This window comes from Sander vitreus, chromosome 4 (assembly GCF_031162955.1).
Source record: "Sander vitreus isolate 19-12246 chromosome 4, sanVit1, whole genome shotgun sequence".
NCBI lineage: Eukaryota > Metazoa > Chordata > Actinopteri > Perciformes > Percidae > Sander > Sander vitreus.
In genome coordinates, this window is record NC_135858.1 from 25,413,527 (window position 1) to 25,425,683 (window position 12,157).

The window sequence follows — 12,157 nt, forward strand, 5'->3', positions numbered from 1 at the left end:
CATTTTGACCATATGGCCTTAGCAATAAACAAGCCGTTCTTTAATGTCACCACCAACTGTTGTTTAGTACCCTTTTTTTTCTTTTTTTACTTTCTTAAAAAGTATTGGTTCAGGCACCGTTAATTATGTATGCGATTAATTTCGATTAATTAATCACAGAGTATGTAATTAATTAGATAACATTTTTTAATCGATTGACAGCCCTAATTTTTACCAATTCCTCGTCGCATTTTTGAGGGGGTTAGCATGCACGAAAACTCACAAAAATTTGCACACGTCACAACTGGTGAACATTGCAAAGATTCAAAATAATTACACATATCCACCACTAGGTGGCGCTATTGCAGAGAAAAAAAAGCGTTTGGCCCTATAACTCCCAAACCGTACATCTCACATTCAAAAACCATATATTTCCGGGTTCCCTGGATCCAGCTGAATCTCCTGATATAGGCCACGCCTATTTCCGCCTGGACTTTCATGCGTGAAAAATCGCGATTTATCGAAAACATACTTTGCCGAAATACTCCTAGACCGTGCGACCGATCTGCACGAAACTTAGCAGGCAGCATCTCCAGACAGACCTGACAAAAAGTTATTCAAAGAGTTTTTATAGGATAAAAATTGCACATATTACGCACAAACAAATTTGTGTAGCTAAGTATGAAAACACCAACTTTGCCATATCTCGACCAAAATAATTGCTATCAACGCAAAACTTAAGATTCTTGTTTGCCATGACCCTCTGGAGGTGCCCCACAGAATTTACGAAAATTGGCCACTAGGGGGCGCTACAAGTACATAAAGTTTATAGCTCATGAATGGCTCATCCTTTTTTAATAAAATTTGATGGGTACCATCTAGGGCCACTCATGAGGACACCCCTACAGTAAGGTACTGATTGGTCGAAGTGGGCGTGGCCTATGGGACCCTAATTGGTTTTAGCCCTTGGGCACATTTTTGATGGCCTCAATATATACGAAAACTCACAAAAATTGGCGCCCACATAAACACCTGGGAGGTTTGCGAGACTGTACAGCGATTTGGCCCAAAAGTGGGCTCCATAGCGCCCCCTAATGCCTGGAAGGCCTTAACTTGGACATAGTTGCTCTGATCTTCACCAGATTTAATACCCATATTGCTCTAATCACTGCAGACATTTTTCCCATTTACCTTCATTAGCTCTGCCCAACCGGAAGGCGGCCATTTTTAATTATGCATTTTTCATGTGTTTTACATTCTTTCGAACTCGTCCTAGGCCGTGATTTCAATCTTCTTGAATCTTTGCAGGTAGTATCTGTTGACCCTCATGACGAAAAGTTATCCAGAGAATTTTGATAGATGAAAAAATGTGCAAGTTACATATAATCTTGGCAACAATTATTCTGATTGCCACGAAACTTGACAAGGTTGTTCGTCATGGCCGGTTTAGCATCTTTGCCAAACTTGGCATCAATCGGCCATTAGATGGCGCCGTTTTAATTTTTTTAAATTAATCAGCAAAATATTGATATATGGGAAACCTACTCTGTCCAACTACTCCTGGGGCTTGAATCCAATCTGCACGAAAACTTGGATATAGACTCGGTGGACCCTCATGACTAAAATTTAGAATTTTGATAGCTAAAACAATGCGCAAGTTATGGAGGAACAACTTCCTCTAGGTGGCTGTTAAGACATGAACGGTTGTATCTTGGCAAAAGTTATTCCGATTTACATGAAACTTAGAATGTGTGTGATGTTGTGTCTGCCAGTACCCCTGACTGCAAGAAGGCGAGGGCCCGTTCATCGCTGCTTGCAGCTTTAATTGTTATTTATTTTTGGTATAGTGCTTAACAAGCATAATTTAATTTTGCCCAGTTGTGGCCTGTTGAGTTGTTGTGTTATTTGTATCGATCCACTATATAAACATAATATCTACATACATGGCATTTGATTGGAGGCTAGTCTCACTTTGTGCCACAGCACCATTAAAATAGTTTAGATTTGTGTACATTGTTTCTGTTAATAATGTATTGTATTAAGTGTCCATTTCCTTATAATATTCAGATTTATCATAAATATTGAACATGCACATGTATTTTAAGTTCCATTAAAGAGGGGTAGGTGGAGGTGGGGTCACATTTGAGCATTTAAAAATGTACTTGAAAAGTAACGCAATAGTGAAGTAACTAGTTACTTTCATAATTTGTAACTGAATAACTAATGTAATTACTTTAATTACTTTTTAAAAGTAACTTGCCCAACACTGGTTAGCAACGATTAGCTCTGATGAGCGGTTAGCTAGCTCCGTTATAAAGATATGGAGTGGAGGAGACTTCCGCGGGGAGGGGTAACAATCAGACTGATAAATTACGTTCAGGGAGCTTTCACAGCAGCGTGGCTGCACTGTTTCAACGGTTTTATTAGTACAGTTAATCCCACGACAAGACCAGCAGCAGCATGCTACTACTAACGTAACGATAGCCTCTCTGAGCGAGTGCAACGTTGATGCTGTCATGCACGCAGCACGCAACTTCATGAGGGCAGCTCCTCTGTGTGCGCTGTAAAAAACAAATACACCATTGTATATACTGTATATACTATATTTTTACTTATTTAACTGTCTAGTAAAGTTCAAAGACAGTTTAAAAAGTGCAATCCACATGTTTACATTTATTACAGTAAATAATAATGAATCTAAATACTACTAAGTGTGGTAAAGCCACATATTTGTTTTTATATTTCTGCAATCTGCACTTTAGTTTGTGTGATTTGTTTCTGACTTTCATATGAATGTTTACACCAGGCTTGGTCAGTGCTCAATATACTACTGTGACTGAAGTAGTTAAATAAAAGATGTCATTCATATAAATTCATGCATCACCTAATTTCATCATCACATACAGGCCTGGCCTCCAGGAAAGAACAGTTTGTTTAATCTATCTAATCTTGTGTTGTTCATACTATACAATTATTTAATGCTTGTCTTTGTTGAATAATATAGAAGACAAAGAGCTTAAAAAATAATTGCATATTAAATCACAATCGCAATATTTTCTAAAAAAAATAAATAAATAAATTAAAAAATCGCAATTAGAATTAATAATTATTTTCAAAAATCGTTCAGCCCTATTTGTTTCTGGCGATTTTTTTTCAAGATTCCCTTTTTTGTGCGCTTTTTTTCCACTACCACCGGATTCACCACTAACATCAATTACCGCTAGTTTTACACTTTTTTTGGAATTCATAATCAATAAACCTCATTTATATGAAATTATACCTCATTTTTTTGTTCAAAAAATCTGAAATTATTAACTATTTTGACAAATGGTTACGATTTAGTGGATAATCACAGACTGTCACAGTTTAGTCAGGATACTGTTTAAAAAGTGAGAGATTTCATAGTTATTTCAAATGCTATAAAAATTGAATAAAACACCCAAAATTCAATGAAAGTAGTGAACTGATCTTAAATTTGACCTGCGATGAGCGTTGTACGTAACCATCCGTGTTATTTTTGGGGCAATTTGGTTGAAAGAGACCCACATTTCTGATGTGGAAACTTTGAAAACGGGTCAAATTTGACCAGAGGACAACAGGAGGTTTAATTACTGAGTTGGATCTTGTGGGTACATACATGGCATCTGATTTATGTTGACTGATGTCCTCTCAGCTCCCTTTTGTACTGCTTCATTTCACAAAGCAGTAAGGAAATAATCTGCTGTAAAAAAAAAAAAATAACAAAAAGAACAAAAAGAAGAAAAACGGGTTTCCTAACCAGTAACTGTATCCAAAGCTTTCTGTAAGGATTCTGCAGATCTGCATATTTAGTTGGAGCCAGTGATTTACAAAGTGCTACGTTTGACCAACTGCAGCCATTGGTCAGTGGCAGTCGGGTATGTCAATAGACAATGGCAGAGAGCAGCAGCTGGTGACGACTGAATGAACAGCATTGGGAAATCTAACAGAAAGTCACTGAGCGCACACACTGCTACTTAAGGCTTTTTTCTTAACAAAAAATGCCACACAAACACTCAGCAGACAATCAGAGACCAGCGAACTATTGACAACAATAAACAGTGCCAGGCAGAGACGTTTCTGCCTCTGGCGCTGCTTCCTTCAGCGTCCCTGAGGACTACCTATCAAGAGATACGAATGTGACCCAGCCAATTTAGGAAGTGCAAACAGCTCCTTGAGAACAGACGGAATATATATTTCTAACGCTGTCAAAAGGCATAACAATCTGAGTGGGAGGCTGTTTACAGACATTTTTGGCTTTCATGGATTCGCTGAAAAAGCTGAAAGTTGCCCTTCCGAAGATTTTTAGAACACAGACGAAGCGAAGTCTACTGCATTAAATATAAAAAATAGTTTGAATATTTTAAATTTCACTTTAAATGAATTTCTGAAGACTGTGAGCCAAAGGCCATTTGGAGAATATCATACCACACTGTAAACACAACACGATTAGGTTATCTATGCATATTTGAGATACTTCCCCCTAGGGTTTGCCGTCAATTTGCCACTGTAAAGACATTCAGGGACATACTGTATTATTCATTCAGTCTGGCCTTCATATGTCCTCTGCTGTGGAGGGCAGCTCCAGTAACGTCCACAACAGCAGTGATGTGCTGATGGTGTTCCATCAGTCAAGGACACAGTGGGAGTATCTGGCATTTGTGCTCAAAGCACAATAGCGTACTGGACTCATGTGTGCTGTGATGTACAAACACTGAACTGAATAAGAATGTCCTGAATGTGTAAATTCGACTATGCTTTAGTTTGTTAAGAAAACAAAGTATATGTCCAGTTTAGAATGAAACAAAGTCATTTGTTTTCGAATAATTTTGGCACACTATTTTTCAGTGTATGACAAGTTAAAGATAACTAATGGATCCTGTAACACAAAGCGACTGCTGTATTTGCAGAGGCTCGGCTGGGTTGTTGATCAATGCCGTGTACGTCAATTACCTTTCTGTGTCAGTGTTTCTGGATTTCAAAACCCAATCTCACTCAATCTCTTCCCTTCCCACCTACTTTTATTTTCTACTACACCATTGTGCAAAACCATTATTAGTGGGGGAGAATAATGGTTTAATAAGTGCTGCAGTCCCTCCTGACAGCCAGTAAAAATGAATGGAAGACATTAGTTACTCAAATGGGTCTTGATTCTTGATTGATGTCTTGTTAGTCACCTTACTATTCCAATAGATAGATATTTCTGTCATATGCACATGATACACATTAAAAGGGGTATTCTGGCAATATATAATTACATTTCCATAAAGTTTGGCGAGTAACGAGACAGACTGAAAAAAGGAATGGCCAAAATCATTGCAACAGCGGCCGAGATGTCTTGACTTTTTAATTCCTAGTGTGGGTCAAGTTCCAAAAGCAATGGATCCTCCACTTCCCCTAATGCAGAGGTTAGGGTGGCGCAGAGGGAGTGACATGAGGCAGAGTGAGGTGAAGAAAGAAAGAAAGAAAGGTAGGTAGGTAGGCAAATTGTAGGCATCCAGTAGCTTAGACAACCATAACACAACAAACACACATACACACATATATCTCACATACATAAAAATCACTCACAGAAATGTAAAGCGTTAACTATTTGTGAAGTGATTATAAAGACCATGTGATGCAATGACCATAAGGTTCTATGGTAGAGGGTGTGCAATGGTGGTAGTGCAAAAGTGAACAGTGCAGGGATTGAACAGTGCAATAGCTTATCATTAAATATTAATTATGACTATGAAAAGACAAGAATGTAAACATAATAGAATTGCTTGACAATAGGGCTGTCAAACGATAAATTTTTTTAATCGTGATTAATCGCCAAATTTCTATAGTTGATCACGATTAATCGCATGTTTTATCACATGAATAAATAATTCATTGGGAATCAAATGAATGCAAAGAAAGTTACTTTATGAACTTGACTTTAAGATTTGTAATTGTTTATTATTTATTTACTGTAAACAAAAGAAAATGTGTGAATCTGTCATTATTGCACAATTCCTCCAAGTACCTAACCTAACTGAGATGTAACACTAACACTTTGCTTATACAGTACAAACAAAATGGTCCAAAAACCAGATGCCACAGCAGGACATTTGTAACCTTTACGTTTTTCTAATAAGGAATGTAACAATTCTCCTGGACAGAAAAGGAGGTGGACAATGTCCCAAATGACAAAAACTGTCAAAAAAACGATACAAACAACACAGTCCTAAAACCGTATGCTGATATACAGTCATGTGAAAAAATTAGGACACCAACGCTAAAGTTGACTAAAAAGAGGAATAAAAAAATCATCTTTAGGAAATTGATCTTAATGCTTTAATTAAAAAAAATGAGGAAAAATCCAATCTTTAAGGACACCAATTTTCTTTGTGAATGAATAATGTATCGTAAATAAATACATGTTTTTCCTTAAAATACAGGGGACATATGTTAAATTCCCATAGAGGCAGGCAGATTTTTATTTTTAAAGGCCAGTTATTTCATGGATCCAGGATACTATGCATCCTGATGAAGTTCCCTTGGCCTTTGGAATTAAAAATAGCCTCACATCATCACATACCCTTCACCATACCTAGAGATTGGCATGGGGTACTTTCCATAAAATCATCTCTCAATGCAAATCAAACCAGCTATTAGGCTAACTGAAATAAAACCATATCAACACGCTCAGCAGGTGGAGCAGCAGCTACTTTAAAACACTTAGCGCCACTGATTGCCGCAATAAGCATCAAAGAGTGTCATAGCTCAGTCAAACAGAAATAATACATATATTTTTATATAAGTGTGACCTGCACTTTACGAGGATATTCTCTCAGATGTCCATCAATTAGAAATCCTAGAAGAAGACGCTCCTTACATCCATCAATCAATTCATTTTATTTGTCACATGAAAACGTGCAAGGTAGAGTTCCAGTTATCCCATCAGCTCCTTCTGCATGATTCATCATGAAACAGAATGTGGCTGTAAGATCGGCACACAGAAGAAGAGTCACTCGGTTGAATGGCGCCGGCACTTCAGGATCCAGCCAAGTCTCAGCAAAAGGACACCACAGATCGCGACATCCCGCTGGATACGGACACGGGCACGGAGGCCACCCAGCTCACCGTCCGATGCCTGCACACTAGCTAGCAGGACGCCCAGCAGAGAAGTGGCAGTAGGTGTTCAATTGCTTCAGGCTTTGCCCCATCTGATGTAGAGATGGAGATGGACGCAGGTTCGTACTGTAGCTATATATCATAGCTAATAGCCATCTTCACCTTTTCCTCTGTGTTTCCTCTGATTTTTACGTTTTAAATTGAGCGGCCGGGCTTAGGTCAGCAGGAGACTGGTTAGTTGATGTCCCCAATCCTGATTCTGACTGTTAGTCATGAGATGACCGCAAAGATGGTCCTGCTAGCTTGAGCTCATCTTCACCATTTTTTTCTTCCTTGTTTACTCAGATGTTTACATTTTATAACTTCCCTGGCCAGCTGGATAGCTAGTCCAGGCTAGCAGAGTCGGCAGGAGGTTAGCAGGAGGTTAGCAGAGTCAGCAGAAGACACAAGTCAAGTTGATTTCCCCATCCTGACGAGTGACTCATAGCCACATGCCATCACTGTCCAACGTCAACCACATAAAGCACAACTAATATTTTTAAAATATACAATTCAGCATAAATTTTTGCGGAGCTGACAGAGAGGCAGCTGGAGATTTTGTGCCTCACATGGAACAATAACCAGAAACTAGCCTGAGAATCATCAAGTTTTGGGGTTTTGTTTGGTGTCAAAGTAATCCAGAGATAATTGTACATGGATATGTTGCAAATAGGGACAAATATAGGCTGAAAAAATCAAGTTGTACCTCACAGTATGACACGAATGATGGGAGATGTAAGGGGGTCGCAGTTGTCTCAATTTTGTCTGAGGAGCGCCCAATGTCAGACTTTGAAAACCCTGCCCTGATGCAACAAATAGTTAAACACTCCCTGTCTGGTTTATGTCCACGCCTTTCAAACCGCACACTTCCAGGTTCCAACCCCAAGCCGACATGTCATCATGGTTATTTTGAAAGAATCTCAGACTTGACACAGCTTCTCCAGAGCCGCAGAAAAACTGGTTTCACTGGCTTAGTTATCCCCATAATAAATGAAGTCACCTTTAGTGTGAAATCTGTTGAATGCCTCTTTTATACATTCTAGTGCACAGATGATGCTTTTTTGTGCTGTTTCTTTACATATAATAAGGCATGGATACCCGAACCGAGCCCGACGGGTCCCAACAGGCCGGGTTCGGACAGATATTTAGAAATTATGGTCGGGTTCAGGTCGGGCTCGGTCACATCAGCGTGATAAGGCATTTGTTGTAAAATGGTGCTGCAGCTCCTTTAAGAGAGCTCATTTCGTGTGTACAGTGGGCAGAAGAGAGATAGAGAAAGAGGAAGCAGACGTGTAGATGCGACCGGAGCAGAAATGGTGGAATAAGTTTAAGTTTTGTACACGGTGTGTGCGGTGTCCGAGATAAACCCCAGACTGTAAGCCAAGTTCATTCATTTGCTCACCAGAAACGAGACCGACGTTATTCATTTTATAACGTCGGCCCTGGAGGTAACGAGTCTCCCCTGGTTTTCTGATCACGGTCGGAATCGAAGAAAGCAGGAAAGGTTAACACATTGAACATTTTAACAGCTTATTAACGTGCGCTTGTTGCCCCATGTGCGCTGATGCGCTCATCTATTGACATTTCCGAATGCCTTCCTACAGTTGCTTAATAAAAGCTTTCCACACAAACAAACGTACATGTGTCATTAGTATGAGGAAAAAAAATGAGATTTTAACTGTGTCGGTCTCGGACATAAATATCTTAATGCCTGTCGGCCTCGGGCCGGGTTCGGTCACGGCTCTGTCGGACGCGGGCCAGGCTCGGACAGAAAAATCCGGCCCGATCCAGACTCTAACATATAAGGGTAAGCTGTACCAATGACCAATGTATTAAACATCTGTCTTTGTCTTTTTAATAAACAGCCTCACTTTCAAAGTCCAGTGTTTGCCCCTGGCTCAATAACTTTTAAGATTTCACCAACACTAAGATCAAATATTTTGCAGAAAGTCACATTTGAAGTGTTGTTTTTAGTTTTTGTGATGATCCTGTACGACAGGCGTGTTACTTGTGCATATTAGCATAGCAAAGACGAAGCCGAAAGTTTCCTAATTTAAACGGTGAATCTAGTTTTCATTTAAAGTCAAAGCTCCAGGATGAAGTTTCCTTCGAGTACTGAGAAGACAAGATCTATCGCCTCCAAATTCAGCCTCATCTTGGGCAATGGTATCACCACAAGTACAACAACTGAGACACAACACACGAGTACCGAACAACAATAGTCATTTGAACTACGCTTACGCAGATCTAAAATGTCACGACCAAACGTTAGCGATTGGTTATGGCAGATCCAGAGTGGCTCTGGGCAGATCCAACAGTTTTGAACTTAAACAGAGTACCGCCTTCAAGGAAGTTAACACTTGTCAGTGGAAAGTAGCCAGACTCTCTGTACAAATGAAAAGTACCAGAGTCTGGTAGGACCAGGCTAATGTTTGGGTAGCATGATGCGAGTGTGACAACAAAACACTGTAGGTAAGCCTCAACTTCCAAACGCCCCTGAATATCTCCTTTTAGATAATGATCTGACATTCCTAAAGGGATGTAGTCAGTGTGTAATACAGTACACCTTTAAACATGTGGCAGGCGTGTCACCACTATCAAATGACTGATTGTGTACTTGAGCGCCAAGGCCTTGCATGTGTACATATGACTGTGTGAGTGCAAGTTGTCATGGGTGAATGTGTGGTTCCCATTGATAGTGAAGTCTTTGTGGTAGCTTCAGGCCATGCGTGCATGCATGGATTGTTAATGTCTGTTGGAAGTGCTGGAATGTGAACAAAAATGTGATACAGTGAGTCCATGGAGTTTCTTAAAAAAATAAATAAAAAAAAGGCACTTGGACATCCGGCAAGTGAAGCAGAAACAGTGCCCTAGCTCAAAATGCAAATTACTTGGTCAGAGGTCCCTTAGCACCCCCCCCTCACCCCTCTCCTCCCTGGCTCCCCTCTCTATTCTGCACAGAGTATAGAGGCAGCGTGAAATCCATCCTGGGAGGGGCTATTGTACTCCGGGAAGCAACCGTCAAACTAGAATGGTTAAGGCCTGGCCCGGGCTCTTTTTATAGCCGGAGGCTGTGAGAAAACAGCCGACCAGAGGTGTGGGATCTGGGACGAGCTGCCAATCGCTCACTCATCCTTCCTGGTGTCTGTCTCAGGAACTGCTGCTATCATAACAAGGCCCCGCCAGCTCTCTGAGGCAGGCTAAGATTTAATCGTCCATGATGGTGTGTGTACTCTGCCAAAGGGCCACACGGTTATCTGCCGTTCCCATCCTCTCCTCCTCCACGTTCCCCTTGCTCTCTCAGCTGCTCCTGTGGCTGTTGGACTGAGACAGAGAAGCACAAACCAGCACATCCACCCCAACCCCCCCCCATCTCCACTCCATCAATAGCCCCCTTTGGACAAAGCTGCTGTCTTTGCAACATGCTAACCATGCTGAGAGTGAGGAGGGAGAAAGAGGAGAGACAGAACGGAAGGAAGGAAGAAAGGAAAGAGGGAAAGTGTTTAGAGGACAACAAATATATACGCCTCTCACCTCCTTGTCTTCAGTAGTATGTCCTCCAAGAAGCTTCAGGCGCACCCTGGTGACACTTTAATCCTGATAGCCTCCCATAAACTCTCAGTTGTTACCACACTGCCGGGTCCAGCACAGTCATCTTTGTGGTCCCCTGTGAGAGCTGCAAGTGGCTGAAAAACAGATTGGAATTCTCCTGTTCTGTTTACTTTCCCACAACTTCTCCCCTGCACGTTTGCACTAGCAGCTCTAGATGAGCTAACCCTCTTTGCTCCCTCCCCCCTCTCTCTCTCTCTTTCTCTCTCTCTCTCTACCTCTCTCTCGCCTCTCTGGTTTTGTTCCTTCCTCTATCTCCCCTCTCTGTCCCTCTCTTTTTTAGATGGGTCCTTTTCCCCACTCAGCCTCTCCAGTCTCATTCTGTCCTTTCTTTGGTTTTCTCCCTCCTCCCACTCTCCAGACTCCTGCTGCTGCCCAGACAGCAGCACAAAGCAGGGGGAGGGCTTTCAGACACAACCGACCAATGGCAGAGTGGCAAAGTCAAGCATGCGGCCAATGGAAATCCTAGGGGGCCGTATGTGTACCAATCAGGGGATTTCTACAGAAGAAGTGGGTTGGACAAAAGGAATCAGCGGCAATGCTGTCTGAAAACACTTCCGTGTGGGACTGAAGTTCATACTGTACCGGAGTCAGCTGAATGAATTTCTCTTTAATGGCTGAGATTTAGAAAGAAAAGGTGGTAACTGATTTATGCTCATCAACACAAAGGAGATTTGAAGGGAGCAGCCAAAGGAATTGAAGCGATACGTCTGATATATTTGATAAGAATTCAAAAAATGATACTTTGTTACAAAATAATAATTCACGTAAGAAGTATTTTGTATCAAAAATATAAGCGCTGACTGTGCACTGATAAGCATATGAAAAAGCATCAGAAGCATTAGAGGTTTTTTTTTTTATTCAACCTTTATTTATTCAGGACGTCTTTCAGATACATGGCACGCACACACACACACTCACACACACACACACACACACACACACACACAACCTGAACACATTGTACAATATGATATGACCAAGGACGTATAAAAGAAAAGAGTACCGTGTTCATTTATTCAACACATACATTAAGCTACATGAAGTTTGATATATCTTATAATATAATGTATTGCATTCAGGAAATAATTCATGAGAATATTGAGAACTCTTAGAACATGGAATAGTCTGAGTATAATGACTGAAACCTAAGAATATAGAATGAATACGCTGAATGTAAATCAGTTTGCAGCACAAACTTAACGTCGTCATCATTTTGTTGATTATGTTAACTGTGTGTGTTTATGAATGTCTTGAAAATGAGCTGATACTGTTGTACTAAAAAACATTAAATAAGCACCCTAGTATCCAACTTGAAAAGAAATATAATGATAGGATTGCATTATCTTAAATTGCCAGTTTTACTGACGCAAAAATAGCAATTAAAGCACTCTCTAAAAGATGATGCAGT

The 12,157-nt window shown here is 40.5% G+C and overlaps 1 protein-coding gene across 4 annotated transcripts in view; it reads right to left on the reverse strand.

The window, feature by feature from the left end:
• Nucleotides 1-11,091, reverse strand: part of arhgef10la (Rho guanine nucleotide exchange factor (GEF) 10-like a) — a 121,360-nt gene extending 110,269 nt beyond the window's left edge. For 3 of the 4 annotated variants that reach the window (XM_078249159.1, XM_078249161.1, XM_078249158.1), the window contains exons 1-2: nucleotides 10,672-11,091; nucleotides 3,617-3,700 (exon numbers count right to left, since the gene is read on the reverse strand). In XM_078249159.1, coding sequence (XP_078105285.1) covers nucleotides 3,617-3,623 — 7 coding nt within the window. In that variant the 5' untranslated portion in view covers nucleotides 3,624-3,700; nucleotides 10,672-11,091. The remainder of the gene's footprint in view (nucleotides 1-3,616; nucleotides 3,701-10,671) is intronic. The other variant, XM_078249160.1, reaches the window with a different exon arrangement.
• Between the last annotated feature and the right edge of the window lie 1,066 nt (nucleotides 11,092-12,157).